Genomic DNA, 22,528 nt, shown 5'->3' with positions numbered 1-22,528 from the left:
GGAACCCCTTGAATAAAAAAAGGAGTGCTGGATTAGTATTCTCCAGTAAGATCCTGTTTTTTTGCCGATCCCTACTGAAGATTGGCCTGGGGACACTGCACCTCTCCCTGCTTTTCCACATGGTGTACCCACTTATTCTCAGATAATTGAATCTGCTAAAAGCTATGCCTTTTTCCTCAAGGCAACACAAGGTGCATCGGTTTGATCTGTAGCCCCCATGTCAGCAGTAAACAAACCTGAGTGTACAAAGAAGCAACATTTTTCACTTATGTGCTTTTTCAATTTAATTTTTTATTGAATGTGTTATGTTGGTTACAAATTAAACCTTTAAACACAAATCACATTTAACACATATTTACAGCATTTGTCAATATCAATCATCATTAAAATATATATGTTAATATCATTCCATGATTAAAATGATCCAGTATATTTCATATCTCAAGAATAATAGTCAATACAATTATATAAGGGACCAATCATATATCATTCATCATACAATGATCCGTTTAGGTGCTTTTAATAATTACAGTGGTATAGAGAAATAACTTTTTAACTTGTACTAGATTTCTCATTATTTCCTTTGCCCCGTTAGATGGTAGGAAGAGAACAGCACTTAGTACGTTCCTCATATGGGTACATGGGTACAGTATCACTTCCAAAGTATCGCATCCTGAACTATGAGGAGGATTTTCTAGAGCCTCCTTCAGGCCAAACCTCATTTCCCACTTCATTTTCCCATCTAGGTCAGTTCATAGAGCCAGGTTAGGACAGGGGATGACATTGGGTGCCGCCTCCTGAAGGGACAATGGTCCACGATGAAGGGTATCTCTCAGCTCTCGGACACAAGCTGGCATCACTGTTTGCATGTGTCTGCCTCAGGATGGGTATACATGTGATGAGGAGTCTGTGTGGGGGTGCTGTCTTAGAAAGGCTACCTAAGTGAGGAGGGATGTCTCTCTGAGGAAACACGAGGTGAGCCGCAGTGTTGATGCAAAGAGGCATGCTTGGGATAGAAGTAGCGCAAGTAGGAGTGGATGAATGGGGGAGCCTGAGTATCTGAAAGGCGATGGGTGTCTTTGTGGGGCAAGGTCTTTCAGGGGATGGAAGTTGCTGGAAAAGCTTGGTCTCTCCAAGAGGTGAGGTGGATTGAATTTGTGAAGTTGGTTGGCAGTGAGATGGCATTTGAGTGAGGGGGCTCATGTAGGAGCTAAGTGAGGTTCATGAAAAGCTAATGGGTTTAAGCTTTAAGGAGCTTCATTAATAGTTAACACAATTAATACAGTGTGTCAAAGTACATAAGCACACACAGGAAGGTCCACACAGTGTATTCATTTATTATGGTAATAGTTAACAAGTACCTCCCTTTTCATTGGAGATAAGTTCAGCTATTGATAACTCTATTTCTGCTCAACACCATCAAACAAAAAGAGGGCATCATATTGCTGGACAAATGGTTGGCACATAACATTTCACCCACTGTATTATGCAGTTTATAAATGGCTTTGAGTGAACCATTCGTCATAGAAATCTCTTATATGGTTTCCGGATCCCTGGGTTCCAAGAAGAGCATGGATGTGTAAGAGCTAAGCTCCCTCCCAAGGCCTGCTGCCACATACCTAACTTGATCTTGAATTAAAGGTATAGCCAAACCTAGAAAGAATGACCCTCTACCAATGTCTAAAAACATCTGGATTAGTGAAGAAAATCTTGGATTGCCCATGGACAACAGACCATCCCCAGAGAGTGAACCTTAATGATGTGTTGACCTACAAAACCAGCTAATGACAGAGATGAGTATGGTTAAAACGTCCTCAGTGTCGCTTGCAGGGAAATTAACTACTTAAGCGGACGCACAAATGGATCATCTATTCTCAAAGTGTGTACAATGGTTTGAAAGTGGAAAGCAAAAGATCCACAGGAAAGACATCTTCCATGGCGATGAAGTTCAGACAAAGAACACTCAAGTTCCAGCCTGGAGTCAGAGAAGCTAGAATTTAATTTTTGGTTCTGCTCCTTCTGAGAGATATTGTCTTCCTAACCATTCCAAATACCTTGAATTGGATAAATGTTACGGAGTTGGCAAGATCCTTGCGACTTTTCAGCAATATACCAGGAAGCTACTGGTCTAATTCATGAAGATTTTGCGCAGAAAAGGAGTCATCAAAGAAACAATAAAAACAAAAATGATTAACTGGAAGGGAAACCACAATCTCACAAAAGAAGAACTACAGAGCAAGAGGGTTTAGCAGATTGAAGGAACATGGCCCAACAGATCAAATTAAAACTTAATTTGTGTCCTCCTCTCATTTAATATACACCTCCCTCAGGTGTCAGGTTTGTTAGAAATGCAAAGAAGACCGGCAGTGTGCTCAATGAACTGTGCAGAAGCAAGAGGCAGTTCTCTTAATGACTATGGCTTTAGCAGGGAGGCCTTGACCCTGGAACACTCCCTGCTCTTGGTTTTGTTTTTCATTTTGCAAGAGCTATGATGCACTGACCTGATGTGAGTTCATGGTGGGTTGCTCCACGTGCAGTTGCTCATCTTAACTGTCAGCAGGTAGCGGACCAGATGCATAACGGTGCCGTGCACACTAAATAACTGGAGGCCCACACAGAGGACATCAGCTCTCAACTCCAAACTTTACTGGACTGGGGGGACATCCTGTCCCAAAACGTCACACCCCCCATAATGCCCCCTATCCTTACCTCACATAATGAGGCTAACTGCACAACGTGACACCTCCCCCCTTCTTAAACTAAAAACAATATACGTTAACCCTTTTCTTCAATAAGTCTTACAGGTTTGAACTTGGTCTGGACGGGCCGCCTTTCCCTTGGCAGGACGGACCGGATCTCATCCTGTCGGGCTAGGCTCTGGGTTTCTCCACTCTCCAACAGATGCCTCACCATCCCCTAGGTATGGGTCTTCCGAATCCTCAGCAGACCACTCAGTTGGAGAGACAAAACCTTCATGGTTCTTCCACAGGCATTCTCTGAAGTGGGAAATGTTGCGTGTGACTGTATTTTCTTCATTGTCCGCCGCTGTGACAATGGAACCCACCATCTACGTGACTGTAAGGAACCCCGGGTCAAACCTGGGGTCCTCTTTCCTGCCTTGAAACTGTCACACCACCACCACGCCTACTTTGACAAGAGTTATTTCCCTTGCAGCCCTCCTGGCATCAGCCACCTCCTTCATTTTCCTCTATTCCAGCACATCTCTGTCTCGCAGTCGTCAGTTCAAGGGCGTTGGCCTTTTCAGCTGAGGCCCTTATGGGATGCAAGTCCTCACCCGCCTGCCAAACATGAGGTCTGCCGGGTATTCACACGTGGTGCTGTGGGGTGTGTGCCGTTAGTCTCTCAGCAGCTGATAGAGGATTTGCTCAAAGGTTTCCTTGACACATGGGTGACTTGCAGCACCCTCTTGAGGTTGCCCATGAAGCACTCAACCATGCCCTTGATCTGGGGCCAGAGGGACGTGGTCTTCCAATGTTTAAACCCCATGTACTGTGCAAAGTTCGCAAAGTCTAAGCTGGTAAATTATGGGACATTATCGGACTTGATGGTTTTGGGATGCTGTAGGCTGTGAATATGCGGTCCAATGCTGGTATGACCACTGTTACAGCCATGGAAGGGATGAACTGGACTTCAAGGAACCTTGAGTAGTCATCCATTATGATAAGCGCATAGAACCCATCTCTGATCGGACCAAAGAAATCAATCACCAGTTGTTCCCAAACACTGTCAGCAACTGGGACATCTGTAGCGGCAGCATATGGGGGCACTGTTTCAGTGTGTCTTCAACCATGATTTACATACCTGGGAACTATATCTTTTCCCAAAGCAGTTTTTTTGTAGAGACCACCCTCCTGGTGACCCTCATGTGCCAAATCTACAAGCTGCCGATGCAGACATTTGAGCAAAACAACCTTGCAACCCTTCATCACGACCTGGTCTTCTGTGACTGTGAGTTCTTCCAGCACCAGGGTCTGTGTCCTGACATTAGCCTGCAAGGCGGGGTGAAGGTGTTGTGCCATGTCTCTTGCATGTTTCATCTTGCCTTGAGTGGCACAGTGTGCAATGATGGCAAGAGCCTTGTCGGCTGTTGATTCTTGCTGAAGAGTGCCAGGCCAAGGGGAACGGCTTCATCTGGTGAATGACATAGTCTAGGTATACATCCGCGATGAAATGCTCTGGCCGGGCAGGCCCCGTTGGTTGGCGGGACAAGTAGTCGGCAGGGTTCTTGTCTTTCCCTGGCTGGTGGCAGATGGGAAATTTGTAGTCTTGAAGGCGTAGCCCTCATCTCGCAGTGCGAGGAGGCATTCTGTATTTGGGGTTCCCATAGCTGGTGAGGAGTGCCTGGTGATCTGTGACGATCGTGGATGCTTTCCCAAACAAAAAGGGATGAAAATACTCACAGGCCCAGACCACAGCCAAACGCTCCTTTTCTGCTTGTGAACACTTCTTTTCTCTGGGCTATATACTGCAGCTGGCATAGGACACAACTCTCTTGATGTTAGGTGTCCTTTCATCATATTGTGCCAAGATGGCGCCTAAGCCTGCCGGGCTGGCAGCCACTGTCACTTCCGTCTCCCTGGATGAGCTGAAGTAGGCCATGTCAGTGGCAGATGTAATGTTTGCCCATATTGTCTCGAAGCTTACTTCACACTTCAGAGTCCAGAGGAACTCCTGCTTGTCTCTGGTAAGTTCTCGGAGCGGAGCACTCACTGTCGCATAGTTCTCCAGGTATCGTGAACAGTAGCTGGCGAGGCCCGGGAAGGACCTCAGGTCAGATATGTTAGTTGGCCGCAGAGTTCCGTTCAGAGCGTTAACTTTGCCTGGTTCATATGGAGAATATGTGGCGAAGAATTTTTGTGTTTTCTGCCTGAAATCCCATTTATTTTTGTTGAATGTTACCCCGGCGGTCGCAAGAGCCAAACAGACCCAGTGTAGACTGTCATCATGTTCTTGTCGTGTTTCGCCAAAGATCAAAATGTCATCGCTATGGTTAAGGCAGTGGGTGATGATACCTCATTTGCAATGTCAGCAGGCGGCCAGCAGTGCTGGGCTCCTATGGCGGAGCATATGTATGAAGGTGAGGTCACACTAAATGAGTGGAGGCCCACACAGAGGAAGTCTGGTCTGAACTCCAAACTTTACTGGACTGGGGACTTCCTGTCCCAAAACACCACATCCCCCATGAAGACCCCACCCCACCCTAGCCCCGCCTCACATAACAAGGCTAAGGCATAACAAGGGTAAGGCTTTTTCTTGTGTTACATCAGTTGTGTTTTCTGTGTTTCATGACTTACAGTGAATTTTGGTTAGGGTTGGTGGCTGATGGTGGTGGATGGGAGATAATTGCATGCAATACTAATGAGTGTTTGAAACTGCCCGATCTTAGAACAATGTGGTGGTACAGTGAAAGCTGGAATGCACATATTGTTCTCCTCATCATCCTGTGCTCCCCGCCCCCATGAAGTCCTGCATTTGGAAATACTGCTGAAGTTCTTCTGGTGTAATTCTGGCCCGGGTTGCACAATGCTGCATAGCCCTGGAGTCCGGCAGTGTAAGGGGGAAGCAGGCAACTTTGGCCTCACTGCAGCACTCTACTCGTTTGGCCATCTGTGGGGTGCACACAACCGCATGATATGATATGATATGGCATTTATAACGCGCCTATACACAAGTGTTTCATGGACCTGACTGGAGGAGATTGGTGCAAAGCAGCTGAAACACTGGCGTCCATGCACCACTCTCCATTTGGCAACTCAGAGTCCTGAGAGCCGAACAAGGCAGTGGGCTGCACACGATTCAAATAAGTGAGTTTCTCAGTGCGTCAAACACATTGCGTAACATGGCTTGCTCAAGTCTTTGTACACTGTGTTAGTCATTAGACTAATGGTATGATAGGTCAAGGCCAGATGGTACCTAGTACCTATAATTAATAATAATAATAATTTGGCATTTATATAGCGCTACAAACCCTCAGGTATCTGAGCGCTGCTTATTATTACCCACGGTGTGTGGTGCTCATTTATCGACCTCGGAAGGATGAAACGCTGAGTTTGGCGCTGCTGGGATTCGAACCTGCGTCAGCAGGCTCTGCACTGATGTCAAAGCGAGCGCTCTACTCGCTGTGCCACTTGACCGGCCCCTATAGGGCATGGGTACGTGAAAACTACCTAATACGTTTACATATAAGGATTTGTTGAATTTCAAGGAGTGGGCATGGATATGGCAGCTGGATGATTGGAGGCTGAGTTCAATAAGTCGTGTAAGTCTGGGCCAATTTCAACAGCAAATTCTTCAGCTCTAAAACCTCTCTCCTTTGTAGGACAGCAAATATGACATGACCCCGTGCCAAAATCTGTCATGACAAATAAACGCCCAGCATCCACCCCACGTCTCACAACTCATAAGGTGAGTGCTCAAGCTCTAGACCTCACAAGGCGAGACTTCACAGATGTAACTCCACCTCTAGCAGCTAAACCGATGTGCCTCGTGAAACCCTGGTGCATTCATTGAGAAGGACAAATCCAATGGGATCCTGTGAAAACTGTCTTGCATCCCTAGTTAAGAGCACCTGAACATTGGGGAGCAGTTCCTTGTCCCTTTCTAATGGGAGAGCTCATCCGCTTCCGGCACTTACAGCTGCTCCGGTATTCATCTGGGCTCAGCATGTGCACCCATTGTCACTAAGGAACCAATGCTAAAGGTAAGACCCCTTCAAGCGCCTTGGGATGGTGGCCTGTGGTTTAGGCTCTGTGTTCCCACTCACCATGGCAACATTGTATCACTCATTATTCTACTTCAGTTTTTACTGGAACATCTAAACTCCTAGATAGGCAGGGGTGTCTATCCACCAGTAACTGACCACAATATTCATTTCCGCAGCATTCTTCTCCTTGAGGGTTTTCCCTTCCCGCCACCACACCCGGTACTGCTGCGAGTTCCAGATGGACGTCACAAGTCTCACGGAGAGGTCTGTGAGTACAGTGGGCTGAAACACGACCGACACCTGGAACACCTTCTCAGCCCACTCTTGTGAAACACCACTCTCTGTAGGCTTACTGTCCTGTGCAGACCACCTCTCGCACATCGGCCAGTTGCTGCATATTGGAATGTCACTGTGGAGAAAGAATCCCCTTGAAGCAGGTTCCTCACACAGCATTATAATGTTGCTATGCCTTGACCATCCCTGGCATAGTCTTCCCTTGCAGGCCTGGGCTGCCCTGCAAGTGGATCCCACTGCTCACTGGCACACTAGCAAGGAAAGGGGCCACTTCTTCACCAACTACAGCCTGTTCCCTCACAACAGGGAACACCTGCTGAACCCACACCCACCTGCTGAGTGCCATGCCACAAGGAAGCCTTGACTACTGCCTCTGTGCCTGTGCACAGTGCACATCGCAACATGAGGCATGAACAAAGGGGGTCTTACACAAGCTAAACCTATTCATCTCTGTTCATTAATACTTTTCACAAATATTTGTGCAGTGAAAACCTTTTGACTTAATTGCATGACAGATCAAAAATCCTTGATGGTAGCCCGCTGTACATTATGCAAATTATGTAAACTAGTTCCAAATTAAACATATCATCAGTGACAAGACCAGTCATAAATACTTATGCTTACCAACAGTGGTAAATCTTGTATTAAATACCTTTGTGCTCCCATCGTCCTCATACCCTGTCGCATAGTCTATGACCAGGTCACCCTTTCCTTCTTATTGGAGGTCTCTGGGATCTGGCAGTTGACACAGTTTTTGGAAGGAAATATTTGGAAGCTGTGCAGGTGCTTTGATGCAGCATACAACATCAAAGTGCCAACACAAATAAAGTGTAATGTCTGAAAAACTGGCCCATCTGCAGGTTGCCAAGAGTGTGGAGGTCTAGTGAATTGGGCACAGTAGGTTGTTTCAGGCTTTCAATTGTTAGTCGGGTATTATTGCTTTCTCTTTGACTGAAACATAGAGGTTGTTTCACAAATTACTATTGTGTCTATTGTATCAACTTTGTAGTGTACACTTTTGTGGGGAGAAATTGACAGCATCATGTCTGCATATGACATAACACATGTTAAACATAACTTATGCTGTGACATTTCACTGTCCATATTGTACAGTTGTCTACATCCCAACAAAAATGTGATTTTTCTGCACCCTTTTATACAATGCCCGGCAATTTCGGCTACATCTGAAAATGTGTAAAAAAAATAGAGGAATGTGTAGCGAGTGAAAGGAAATTAAGTCAGTTTCCAAGTTTGTCTTAAAATGATATGATTGGTGTTGAGGGTGACTGGCGCCCCCGCGCGCTTCGCCGTAAGCCCCGGCCCCAAGAACTCAGACCCACACTTCCGTCTTGGTTCGGGCTTCCCGGTCGCTCTAACGCGACCGGGAAACGCCCCGTTTATTTATACTGCACGCAACGGCGTGCAACGTCACGCCGCCGCGTGCGCGCCAGTCATCGGGCAGCGCCACACTCCTCCTTTTTCAGGGAGAACCAACAACTATCATTGAACTATACACTACAAACTATACAACACTGCAATTGAAACAAGTCATGAGAACAATGGGACAACGAAAACAAATCACACAACCCCTGTTCCATGAACACCACTTTATTGGCATCCACCCGGGTCCCCTTAGCTAGACTTTCTCACCCTCTGGATCTTCAGCCAATTGTCCCAGCACGTAATTGGTGAGGCGAGCTGGTTTCCCTCGCCCAGTCCTCTGGGGGTACCTCCTGCTCGCCTCCGGCACGGGTGATCTGTCCGCCGACGGACCCCGAACTGGGGACTCCGGCATGCAGGGTGGGTCTCCCTCGTTCTCCAGGACTCCTCCCAGGTCCGGGTCAGGAGGTGGGTCAGTTCTAGGGTCTCTGATCTTTTTGAAGAAGCTCACGTTGCGCGTCACTTCCGACCGTCCATCCGACGCAGTCACCATGGAGCCCCGGACGGCCACGACATCCAGTGGCTCAGGCTCGTACGGCAAGGAGAGTTTTCCATGCGGGTGTCGATTGCGAATGAGAACCTCATCGTCCGGCTCCAGCTGTTGTGGGCGAAGCCCCCTCCGCACGTTTTCTTGCTCAGTTCTTGCTTGCCGGTCCATCTCGACAGGTTGGTCGTCAATCACCGCAGGTTCTCGCTCTCCGACCTCCGGCAACAGCCCTCGCGGACACCTTCTGAACATTGCCTCTGCCGGAGCCACCCCCGTGGACGCATGTGGCGTGGTGCGGTATACCCTCAAGAATTGGTACAGAGCTCTCTGTAGGGACTGCCCCTGTCCTTGGGCAATTCTAAATGTCTTATTGAGGGTCCTCATCAGGCGTTCTGCCTCCCCATTCGCTCGAGGCCACAGAGGCATGATCTTCCGGTGCACCACCCCGCAGCTCACCATCAGTTCAGCAAATCGTTCACCCTGAAAGGGCGCACCATTGTCCGAACACAGCATGTGAGGGAATCCGTGAGCCGCGAACAACTTCTCCACCGCCACTACCACATGTTCAAATGCCACGGACTCCACAAACTCCACCTCGGGGTACCGGGAGTACTCGTCCACCAGGACCAGGAAGTGGGTGTCCATGGTGGTGGACCCAAAATCGGCATGAACCACCTCCCACGGATGGGTCCCCCTCGGCATCGCCTCGATGACCGGCTCCCGCTGTAAGGGCGAGGCTGCCTGACACCAGACACAAGTCGTCACAAATTCGTCCACCTTGCGTTCCAGCTCCAGGAACCACACCTTCATCCGGAGGCGGGCCTTGGTCTTGGCGGCCCCTTGGTGGCCCCGGTGTGCCAGCGCGATCTCCTCACCCACCTTTGACTGGGGAACTACAATCCGATCACCCCGAAGTAGCAGGCCCGACGCCGAGAAGGACAGTTCCTCACGAACCTTCCATAGTTGTTCTAGACCAGTCCGGGCCTCATGAGTGCGTCCCGCCAGGGCCTCGAGCGCTGACTTCCAGGAGCCTTACTGCATGGACTGCCTCAATACTTTGAAGCACTCATCCTGTGCCGCCGCAGCCTCTAGCTCCTGGAGAGGCATGGCATTCGGCGTGGCTGCCTCTACCACGACTTGGACATGCTCCTCAGCTTCTTGCTCACAGATGTCACAATCTCCTTCTCCAGGTGCTCTGGTGTGTCTGGATAGGTAGTCAGCTGCGTTGTTTACCCCTGGCCGGTAAACCAGGGTCACCCCATACTCCAAGAGAGCCAGCATCCACCTCTCAATGCGTGCCGGCGGTTTGGATGATGAACCCGCTAGGATGGGCAGCAGAGGTTTATGGTCAGTAACCACCGTCACCGGGCGTCCGAGTACATAGAGCCAGAAATGGCGACATCCCCACAGCACCGCCAGAGCCTCGCGCTCAATCTGCGAGTAGCGTTGTTCGGCGTCTGACAGCGCTTTGCTGGCATATGCTACTGGCCGGACGCCGCCATCACGGTCAATCTGTGTCAACACCGCACCCAGGCCGAATGGGCTAGCATCAACGATGATCTCCGATGGTAGGGCGGGATCAAAGAATGACATTGTGTCCTCGGCCGTGAGGGCGCCCCTAATGTCATCAAAAGCCGCCTGTTCCAGCGGACCCCAATTCCAGACAGTGCCCTTTCTTGTCAGGGCCCGGAGGGGCTCAGACCTGGATGCCAGGTTCTTGATGAACCGGCCACAGTACGTGACCATGCCCAAAAAGCTTCGCACCTCCGACACAGATTCCGGTGGTTGGGCCTTCTGTATGTCCAGTACCTTTTTTGGGTCAAGAGACACCCCCCCGACCTGAACACAAACCCGAAGAACTCCAGGGAGGGGCGCAGAAATTCGCACTTCTCCTTATGTAGTGTGAGTCCCAGCGACTGCAGCCTCTCGAATGTTTTCGCCAGACGCCTCAGGTGGTCCACCTCTGTCCTTGCGAAGACCAGAATGTCATCGCTTATGTTTAGGACGCCCTCGAGGTCGGCTAGGGCACCCCGAATGATGTTCTGGAATACTTCCGCGGCCGAGGACACCCCAAAACTCAACCTCTTGTAGTGATATAGTCCCCGGTGCGTGGTGAAGGTGGTAATGTACCTTGAGTCGGGGTGGAGGACGACCTGATGATATCCGGCCCTGAGGTCGAGCTTCGAGAAGAACCGAGCACCCTGCACCTCCGCAATGATGTCATCCAGCGTCGGTGTGAGGTGCCTCTCTCTCTTGATGGCCTTGTTGGGGATTCTCATGTCTACGCAGATCCTGACTGCGCCCGGTTGTTTCCGTTTCCTTGCCACCACTATGGGGGACACCCAGGGATTCAGTCCCTCCACCTTCTCGATAATGTCTAGATCGACGAGGCTGTCCAGTTCTTTGTCTACCTGCTCACGGAGGTGGAAAGGTACCCTCCGATGTTTGAGGGCCACCGGCTGTACCGACTCATCAATGTGCAGCCGCACCGGCTCCCCGGCCATCTGCCCAATCCCCTTGAATAGGGCATGATGCTTCTTCAGCAAGTCATTAATGTCCTCCAGGTAGACGGAGTACGCGAAGCTTACGATGCCAAGAGCCTCCGCTGCTGCACAACTCAACAAAGTGTTCTTACTCACTGGTGTCACGTAGAAGCGGGCTGTGATGTGGGAGCCATCGTGTTCCACTTTTGCCACAAAGGCCCCGTCCAGAGGGATGGGCTCCACACCACCGAACGCGAAGATGCAGGCCTTTGTCGTGACCAGCCTGGGCGGCTGATCCATGGCGTTGTAATGTTCTCGGCCATGACGTTCACCGATGCCCCTGTGTCCACGAGTACAGGGACCGGAGACTGGTTCACTTCGACCACGCACCTTGGTTGACGTCGATTCCTGCCTCTTAGAAGCTCCACACTTGAGACAAAGAATATGTTCTCTTCATCTTCTTCTTCTGCTTCTTCCGCCTGAGCCTCCTCCTCGCCCTGGTCCACCTGGGCGACATTGGACGGCCGACCTTGACAGTGGAGACCGCTCGGCCCTGGCCCCTTGGCACCAGTACGGGCAAGGCCGCCCTACACACCCTTGAGAAGTGGTCTGGCAACCCGCACCGTCCACATGTCTTTCCAGCTGCAGGGCACTCCGCTGGGTGAGGCAGGTCGTATCCGCATTTTTGGCAAATCTCGCCTGCCCTCCCAGCTCTGTCCCGTGTGCCGCCGCCATATCTCCTAGCACCTCTCCCCCCTTGCCACATCGCGCAGATCTCTTCAGTTTTAATGGGGCGCGACCCGGCCTCCATTCTTGCCGCTCTCGCGTCTGACACCTCGTGGCTCCTTCCTAGCTCAAGGATGCGCTGGAGCGTTATCCCCGGCTCCCTCAGCACTTGGCGCCTGAGCTTGCCTGATGAGCACGCCTGGATAAGCATGGTCCTGATCATGTCCTCTGCATCACCCCAGGCGCAGGCGAGCGACAGACGCCTTAGGCGCCCATAGAACGTGTCCAAGGTCTCGTCATCTTTTTGTTTGGCAGAGAGCATCACGAATCGCTCATAGTCCGCGTTGGCTAAGGGCAGAAAATATGCCTGGAGGGCGGCCTTTGCAAGGTCGTAGGTTCCATTCCCTTGTGGCAAGGATTCAAAAATCTCCTGGACAGAGGGCCCTGCCGAGTACAACATTGTGGCCAGCCTGGCGTCATCATCGACCACTTGCGCAGCCCTGAAATACATGTCCAGGCGGTCCACCCACCTTCTCCATCGGGGCCCCAGGCTGGATGGCGGGCCCGACACATCGAATTCGGGGATGGGCTGCAGGGCAGCATGCGGACGTACCTGCGCCATGGCAGGCGCTGCCTGCTGAACACCAGGAGCAGCAGCAGGTTGAACTGGGGGTTGAAGGGCGGGAACCGCTGCCTGACCATCTACTGGAGCTGCTGGTTGCTGCATTGGAGGTAGAAGACCCTGCGGGGCCACTGGTGCACGAGGATGAAAGTGCGCCGCCACACCGTGTGCTCCGTCCTGTTCCTCGGTGTCACTCATGAGATTGAGCGCACAGGCACCCCCATAATGCTGATTGGGGCCGCAACTCAAACATTCAGCCCAAGGTGATTCTCAGCCTGGACCACCCCTGGATGCAGTGACTCCTGCCACCTCTGTGTTGATGAAGAGGATGAAGATAGATGGAGTCACCAGGATGATGATGAAGGGGATGAACAAGCAGAATGCCTTTGTGTGTTCCAAAAATTGGTAGCCAAAATAGTAACTGGATTCAGCAGGCCCAGTCATGATAGGCCTTCTCCTAGCTTCCACTCGACGTAGGAAACCCAAAATTGAGTCGATGCACTAAATGGGCATACCTCCGTGTCCAAAAATTAGGCCTGGGGTCGTTTCAGGGCCCAAACCGGAGCTCCTTGAAATCCCACAGCCATTGCACAAAATGGCCGCCAGCCGCTTGGGCAACGCACTACCCGCGGCATGAAACGAAGTCTGTCCTTCGACCTCGTTCCGGTGAAAAATTGTTCCGATGATCACCGCCGGGCCCGGGCATCATTTCCCCCACTCGTCGCCACTGTTGAGGGTGACAGGCGCCCCCCGCGTGCTTCGCCGTAAGCCCCGGCCCCAAGAACTCAGACCCACACGTCCGTCTTGGTTCGGGCTTCCCGGTCACTCTAACGCGGCCGGGAAACGCCCCGTTTATTTATACTGCACGCGACGGCGTGCAACGTCACGCCGCCGCGTGCGCGCCTGTCATCGGGCAGCGCCACACTTGGTTATTAATAACACACTTAATACCCAGAGGTTTCTAAGCGCGGACGTGGTGATCGAACCTTTGTCGCTTTGTGTTGTCTTGCTTTAAGGCGAACACCTTGCCCCTTAGCTATCCTCCCGAGACATATTGCACACTCTCATTAGATGCTGTTTCGTTGCATTTGCAGTTTCGTTTCTTCAAAGGTTTTTTTTTTTAATGCAATGCAAAAATCTTTAAAATGCGACAGCTGGCCCTTATTAGGCATACATTCCATTCATAAACCTTTTCAAAGCCAACAGTGTTCACTTTCGTGTGGGCATGTTATAGGCATTTGCAAAGCATTGCCATAATAGTACTTCGTATGAGTACATAGACATGTGAGGGCAGTGTCTGGCAAACAGTCTTTCTGGTGCCTGTACATTAGCCAAATCTGTTGGTTTTGCTTAGGAGTGCTTTAAACAGGCACTCAATGCAAAGGACACATGGGAGGACAGGCGGATTAAAGAAACCAAACAGCAGTCCATTGCAGCCCAAAATCAGGCTGCCTCCACACATTGTTTTCCCCCACCCATTGGAATTCTATTTAGTCCTATTGTGCATGTGCCACTTGTATTCAAGCCAATCAAATTCATTGTTTCTACTCTTGTATGCACAAGAAACACTCAAGGTTATGACCACTGCTGGCACACACATCTCCACAGTAGATGTTTTAACCCACTGTGGGTGCATACTACTTGTAATGACCACAAGCGACCTACAAGTCCCAGAATAGACATAGCTGTTGACAGAAAAGCCAGAGCGTACTCAAGGTTTGCCAGTTTGCAGCTTTGATGATCACCTGCCACTTATTTGCTTTACAAAACAAGTGGGTTTGGTGTTAAATGCTTACATATGTGGAACTCAGCAACATTAAGAAAAGAAATGAAGACATCTCTAGGTTTCATGCTCGACCCTGGAGTCATTTAGCCGGGGGCTACAAACACTAATAAACACGTGTGGATGATTAAGGAGTCACAAGCAATTAACATTGTTGTTCTTAAGTTGCTTCTTGCTTCCTTGACTGAACCCTGGGAATATACTTTTGATCAACTAAACACAGAGTTCTCAATGGAAAAGGAAGGAGCACATTCTTTAGACACATATCAAATGGAACATAATCAGCTTTGAGTCTGCAGAAGAGAGAAAGTGTAAACATTGTAACAGCTGGTGAAATGTGTGTTACAACAGTAAACTATCTGACATTATGGACATGCCAGATTCTCTTATTAGAGCTATGCCTCCACAACCCAGTAACTTTTATGGAGGCCTGCCTTTTAAAGTAAAATGTAACGGAGCTAAACAAGCCAACAATTATACATGTTTTATTAACCAGAAAAATGCCTTTCTGACATTAAAGTGGCACACATAAATGAGGGTTTAGGGGGAGAGAAGCGGGGCCCAAGCAGACACAGCTGTGTTGGGAGAGGTAGGAGGCTAGACGGAGAAGCTGGTAAATGACAAAGAAAAAGAGGCTGAGATGGCAGGAGAAGGAAGAATGTGTCTAGCACAGAGACAAGGCTGCAGGAGAGTATGGAAAATAAATCTATAGGCACACTACAATGATTCTATAGGAGCAGAATCGTATTTCATTTGAACAGTGATAGAGTAGGTCCCTAGGTAAAAAAAAAAGCTATAGCTTTGTAATAGATGTTCTTTATAACTATGAAAAGATCCTCCAATCCTACGTGGCCCTTTGTCCCTCTAAAGCCTGAGGGGATTTATTCTCCGACTACGAATTAATAGGCTACCGAGGTTGGACGTAGTGGGCCCTATTAGGGCCATCCCTGCTTAAGATCGCACTTGCCGCATTTTTCGGGAATAGTGCACTGCAGGAGACGGCCAGACACGTCCTCACCAATTGTAGCAGTATGGAGAAGGTATACCAGAAACATCTCAGTAGGTTTGTCCATCGCCAGGAATCGATAAAAGATTCTACTTTCTGGAAGAACTGTCCAAACACACAGAATGGGAGTAAGCATATGGCACTTTATAGGGTTTGGAAGGTAGTGGAGACCCACCTAAATTTGGATCAGACCCTTAACTAACCATCGTAACACCTGATTAAGCAGTTACCCAATAACACAATCAGGGAGTACTAATAATACGGAAGTGCGTTGCAGTGAATATGAATAAACCCTGTTAGGCATTTATGCCCTTGAAACTGATATTGATATCTACACTGATGCACATGTATCTGTTTTACTTGTACTTGTATGGTATATGAGCCTTGATGGCTCTTATGATATTTTATGACATTCTGTGGTATTTCATTGAAGTATGTAGGATATTTTGTAATTTGAATGAACGAATGAACCGAATTAATTGCTCTGAATTGTACTCTACTCTTTTAAGATGTTGTAAACCACATGTTAAGTAAGTTGCATGATAAGTAATGACTGTATATGTGTAAAGTTTTAATTTAAAACTATAACACATTAAATAAATAAATAAATAAATAAATGAGCTGCAAACGAACAAAAAAAGAAATAAGCCAGGTTACAATGATACAAAGGAACATGTTTTCGCTTTGTTAAATGCCAGATAAAAACAGAACAGCTGTATGGAACCAGTAACAATGGTGAATTCGTAAATAAATAAAGGCTTGAGTAGCATTGTATCACCAAAACAAAAATAACAGCTTTTCATATTGTCGATGGCTTTTACGTCCTATGTTTTTTGCCAGCAGTGTTTTACAAGCTGGATGCAGGTGAGTAATTATTTCAAGGACAATTCTGCTTCAAGGCCCTGAATGCAAATGGATGGTTTAGGAATAAGGAATAAGAAGGGGTAAGGAATGACTAGAGCGTGGCTACTTTGAAGCTGTGTCACTTTGCCAAACATGTCCTTTCTACAAAATGAGGTGATTTGGTGTTGTGGAAAAATAAGACATACCTACAGATTTAGAACCTTGTAAAATTGAGGTAGACATTAGTGAACTTTCCATGTGTGTCACGCTCAAGTAAGCGCACATCCGAAACAGGACGTCTAAATGCACAGCGCAATCACATACATTTAGGCAAGAGCAAGAGGCACTAATAAGAAGTGTGGATGATGAACATTGTGCAGCAGTTCACAAAGATGTTCTGAAGTTGCTTCTTGTGTCCTTGACTGAAATGTATTTACGTAACCACTGAATTCTCAGTGAAAGAGGAAGGAAGTAGCTCTACAGGTACATTACATGTTTGATAGTGATGCAAAATTGAAATTCATGCATTAAGCTGTGCTGAGGAAATCTCACTGCACTATGGAAAATACTATTGTTTTGTGCTGGAATATAGCATGACCCTGGTTCCTATGAATGCCAATGCATGATCTATGCTGTATCACTGGCCCGCAGCGCGCCCCACCAACTGAACATTGGAGGCTTCTGAAGTTCTACCTATACAACAGGCTGTACCCTATATTTTTTATTTAATAAGGGGTCTGTGTTGCAACAGGGTAGTGATCATGTATACAACAAAAGGGGGGGAACACAGACTACCTCCTGCATCACAAGTGATTCGTCAATTATCACAACCAAATGTACACCTCGAAGTTTTCAAACATATCAACTTCTTCTTGACCAGACATCAAAACGATTTGAAAAATTGGAAAACATATTATTTTTATTCTTTGCTCATCTTTAGTGCCTATTTTTTCACAAAAACATTATTTTCTATGTAAAAAACATAAAACATAAAACATGTGTCATACACAATACAGTTATATTAAAGACATTTATGAACCTATACATGACATTAGTGTCACAGGTGTATCACGGGTGTAGGAGGTGTGCTAAACAGTTCCACCTCCATTACTTTCCAGAGACTGTTCTTCACAGTTTTTTGTGTCAAGTTGCTAAAGACACGAAAATGTTTGACAAAGCCTAAGGTGTTCACTACCTATCACCTCTAAAGAGAGTGGTTAGCAATGGATGAGATTGCAAAATATTGTGTCAGCGCTGCTTCTGAAGGTTACATTAATTGTAGGAAGATGTTGCTGAAAAATGAAGTGGCTGATTTGTAAGACATTTGTCTTACTCCTACTCCCGGGAGCTGATTCCCAGCTTCCACTGAGCCATCACCTTTAGAAGATGGAGGAGCCAAACGGGTACTCACGGTGCTGACTGATGGATCTGCTGTTTGCAGATAAATTACTTTTCATTGTGTTGGTTTAAAAAAAAGTCTGGACCTCCTTGAGGCCACCTTCAAGGCACATTTCATGTTTTGTACATATGTAGCACTGTCAGGGACGGTATTCAGTTACCATGAGTTAGGCAGTGCTGTTTCTTTGAGCACAGGAATAGAAGCCTGAACATATATGAGTCGTTCCACAAAGCTGTTGTCATGCATCAGTGTGACCTACGCCTAGTAAAAGTAATTTCCCTCAGTTTGAAAGATGTGTTAAATGTCATGGATGCAAAAAAATAGGTAGATACAAGTTCTCTATCCGTTTTTACCATTTGCCTAATTTTGGAATGGTTTTTCTAGAGAGGGAGTTGTGTGTTATAATGGAAAAGGGTCGTGAGACACTTTTCCATGAAGACATCTATTCTGAAGCAATACAGGAGTAGCCGCCCCTCCTGCAAAGCCATGATTTACGGCATGGCAACAGCCTTGCCAACCACCTCACATGTAAGGGGCTGGCACGGACTGCATTCAGAGGCACGAACAGCCTTCCTGCACAAGCCTAATGAGGCACTCATTAACGGTACCCTGGGGGATTGCCCTTGAACTCCACAGCACACTTTTTCCCATTATGTACATAGCACTTCTCAGACTGCAGTACCACCTTTCTAGTTTAATGAACGTTTGAAAAAAAATAGAAAAGTGGCTGTGTTTTGAGAAAGGCTCGCAATGCCACTGGAGCAGATGTTTCCCCCACAAAGAGAGATTTTATCAGCTTTTGCTGATGGAAAGCACGACATTTCCCCTCTCATGGTGCTGGAAACTGGAGGGGAGAGTGTTGTATTTCCACCCGTTTCTTATCACGGGCTCTGAATCTGGCCCAGAGTGGCAACATGGAGCATAAAATGCAATCCTTATGCATCCCTACTCCACCCAGAATATTCACCAGTGTCTTCTTGAGCATTTAATTTAGATGTATACGAGGCTACTTGAATCCCATGCATTCCTTCTGCTTTCAAAAAAGCCAGAAGAATCCATGGGGTTTCATTGCAATGCCGGTTGCCATACGTGTGCAGTGTGATCGGAATGGTTACATGCAATAATAACTAATGAAATAATAACTAATGAAAACATAACAAATCAAAAACAACCAATTCCAAAATAATAAATTCCTTTTTCCTTGTTTTGGGGGGGAGGGATTTCCCTCAATTCCCCCCCCCCCTTTTTGAATAATACTTTTCCCCACCCCCAAAACCACTATTCTCTCTCACACCCCCATTTTTCGTTTTTTCCAGAATTAGTTATTTTGATATTAGTTGTTTTTTCATTCGTTATTTTTAATTTGTTGTTTTGTATTCAATGTGATCATTGCATACCGATTGGAATTACTGCTTATTTTCAGCTAAGTGAGCAAATAAATCATGGCAAACTGCGACCTTCTGGACTCCGTGACTTTTTTCCACCCTGTCAAGTAAACTATCAGGACATTACGTAGAGTTCTGCACATTAAAAATCAGCATGATTTGGTGTGCATGTGGGCTATGCACGATTCACAAAGCAGTTGCACTCAACTCACATGGGTAAGGTGCAGAGAACACACATATGCTTACATGAAAACAGAATTCAAAAGTCGCCTGTATACATTGAGTATTGCATACATTGCATGTTCTAAATGTGCGCATTTAATGTGTGCATTAACCACACAGAAGCCCACATTTTAGCCGTTAGTGAAGATCCTTTGGGAATATGACCACGTAAGCGTCACATAGGATTCACATATGTTGGATACGTTTGTGAATAACATGCCGAGACATAATCAATGTATGGCTGTTAGAAATACATACCATATTGTATGTGCAACATCATAGAGTACCATTGTGAATGGACCCCAAAATGTGCAAGGGGTTTGTTTAGTCTAACAACTGCAAAGCCTGGTTTCCCCCAAACCTTCTGCAATTTGCAAGAGATATCAAGCAGTTTTCATTAATGTATTTTGGTCAATGTGGCGTGGCAAGATATTGTGTTTCTCCTTTCCTATGCAACATACACAGTCTAGATGAGGGGTATCTTTGAAACATGTATCCACTCCATATTCTCTTTGATTCCGTTTCAGCTGCTCCCCTGAGAAGGCCAAGAAAATCGCCTACACCTTTCTCCCGATCGCCTCCTGGCTTCCCATGTATCGCTTCAAGGAGTGGCTCGTCAGTGATATTGTCTCTGGGGTCAGTACCGGGCTTGTGGCCGTCCTGCAAGGTAATGTCTTCCAGTCAATCATGTCTGTTTCAGCAAGCAAGATCATTCTCAACTCATCAGGCATGCCACATGTGTTGCGCTGGGTGGGGCGAATTTAGATTCTTATGTTATGTACATCGTGCAGTTTATGTGATCCAACACAGCTGGGAGTGGGCAGCTGCTAGCGAGCAATACAAATCAAGTGGTCATGAAAGTGATGCGAAGGGCCGCTCACGGGTAAAAAGAGTAGAATGAGTATTGACAGCAAATGGAACTTAATTCAGGGCATCACCCACAACTATAATCTGCTCAGTGTAGAGGACCCTGAGAGAATTTTCACTGGGTTGCCTTGAGTATTGGAGTTCAATGTTCTGAGGATTGAACATGATTGTCTTGGGAGAATATCTCAGGGGCAACAAGCAAGATGACACAGGGCAACACAGGTTCGAACATCGGGTCTGCGCTTAGAAACCTCTAGGTATTAAGCGCATTATAAATAACCTATCATGTCATATCATAATACTTTGAAGCATCCTGATCTCTGTACAATGATGGGGCTAGCAACTGCTTGCCTCAACAACCCTTACTCCTATAGATAACCAAATCATACACATTCTCTAGACATAGAAGTCTACAGATTTACATTTCTGGGCTACTGGATAGTCCTGGGCAAACATTCCAAAAATATGACCGCGTCCAAAACTGAGTGACCCATGAATGTTAACAGGGTACTTTGAGCCTGACTAATGCCTGAAACAGAGCTTGCAGAAATAGAAGTCTTTGTTAAATCCTTTAAAAATGTTCTTGCCTGAAGGGGCTTCACATAAAAGAAATGTCCCTTGCTAGAGTCGAATTAGTTCTGCTTGCCTGCCTTTCTGCACTTGAAATCATCTTGAATACTAGCTGCTATTATTGCTGTTTGATATGATAGGACAGGTTATTCATAACGCGCTTAATACCCGGGATCGAACCTGTGTTGCTCCGTGTCGTCTTGCTTCCAAGGCGAGCACGTTGACCCTTTATATATATTCCCAAGACTTTTTGTGCGCTTGGACACTTGTGCTTACTATGTGGGCTTTAGAGATGCACTAGCAATTTATCGAACCCCGGGGCAGCCGAGTTTATACAGCGTTGCTTGCCCACAACAATGCATGTTATACAGTTCTAAATATCAGCTGCTATTATTGCGTGTTGCACATTTGCATTGCTGAGAATAAGTTGGTATACTTCTTGCACTTTAGATCGCTTACAGAATTGCCTCTTTATGTTGTATACTTGAATATGTGTGCAATTTTTTGCAGTTGTTTTTCTGTGTTACCAGGGTTTCCACCATAGCTCTCAACCATTTGTGTTGCCAAAGCGGGTGAAATCACCCGATTTTGTTTTTGGCGGGTGAGACGCCAATTGAATTGAATGGGCGTGCATGAGGCTTGGCTGGTGAGTCAGCCCTTTTAAAGGCGGGTGACACCCGCCAAAAGCGTGTGAGTTGAGAGCTATGGTTTCCACAGTTCTTTTATTCGCGGGATAATTTATTTTGTAGGTGATAATCTGAAACAAAATCTATTTGCTCAGACAAATGTGAAGAGTGAAATTAGGATTTTGCTGCTGTCGTTTGTCAGTTTGTTCTCTGGAAACCTTATTGGGCTTTTACTATGGTTTGACTCGTATTGTATGAGACGAAACCTAGATTTTAGATCTTTTTGCAATATATAGCACATTAAAGCGTTATGTAGTTTGGAATGTTGGTGAAAGTCTTTGTGCATGAAGTCGACCGGGTTACACTTTCCGATGAACAGCTGATTTGCATCATGATAATATGTACCGTGTATATCGAACACTAGGTTAAAATGGCACTCGTGTTGGTGCTATGAACCAGTGTAATGTGCCAGTCCTTTCTTTATGTTGGATAGAATCTTACACGCACTTTGACATCACGAGGTTAAAAAAGGAACGCTTGCTAATCACAATGTAACAGCAGCCTGACGAAGCCCCGGCAGGGGTGGAAGGCGTGATGGTTTTGCTCATGAAGTTTTGTTTCTTTGCCATGGTTTTGTGATTCAACAATGAAGAGAATCCATTAAACCCAGCAACCTTTTAAAGATCAGTAGAGTGGCGTGATTCGTTTCCCTTTTGTACTTGTGAGGATTTCTTGCGTTGTCCGGAATGAACTAGTAATTATATATATATTTTTAAATTTCCATGGTGGGCACTCATGCTGGAAATGAAAAATTATTTGTAGGAAATGTGCTCATGCCAAGCCACCAGCACACACAACACTTCTAGTGTGCAATATGTTCTCCCATGCAAATCCCTAGTGGACAAACCTTTTTTCATGATCAACATAAAAGTTCACTTATCCTAAAAATGTCAAATCACCCAAAAGTCAGGTGATGATAAGTTTGCCCGGGACAGCTAAATCATACATTATGTGCTATTTATTCCCGTATTTATATATTGTTTTAGTTTAT

General features: G+C 46.9%; 1 protein-coding gene across 1 annotated transcript in view; it reads left to right on the top strand.

Moving 5' to 3' along the window:
- SLC26A3 (solute carrier family 26 member 3) overlaps nt 1–22,528 on the top strand; it is a 109,915-nt gene that overhangs the window by 4,408 nt on the left and 82,979 nt on the right. The window contains exon 3 of the mRNA XM_069629154.1: nt 19,942–20,081. Coding sequence (XP_069485255.1) covers nt 19,942–20,081 — 140 coding nt within the window. The remainder of the gene's footprint in view (nt 1–19,941; nt 20,082–22,528) is intronic.

Source organism: Ambystoma mexicanum, chromosome 12 (genome assembly GCF_040938575.1).
Source record: "Ambystoma mexicanum isolate Mex_15411 chromosome 12, UKY_AmexF1_1, whole genome shotgun sequence".
Taxonomy (NCBI): domain Eukaryota; kingdom Metazoa; phylum Chordata; class Amphibia; order Caudata; family Ambystomatidae; genus Ambystoma; species Ambystoma mexicanum.
Note: the sequence above shows the minus strand (reverse complement) of the source record. Positions and strands in the feature narration are given on the sequence as shown.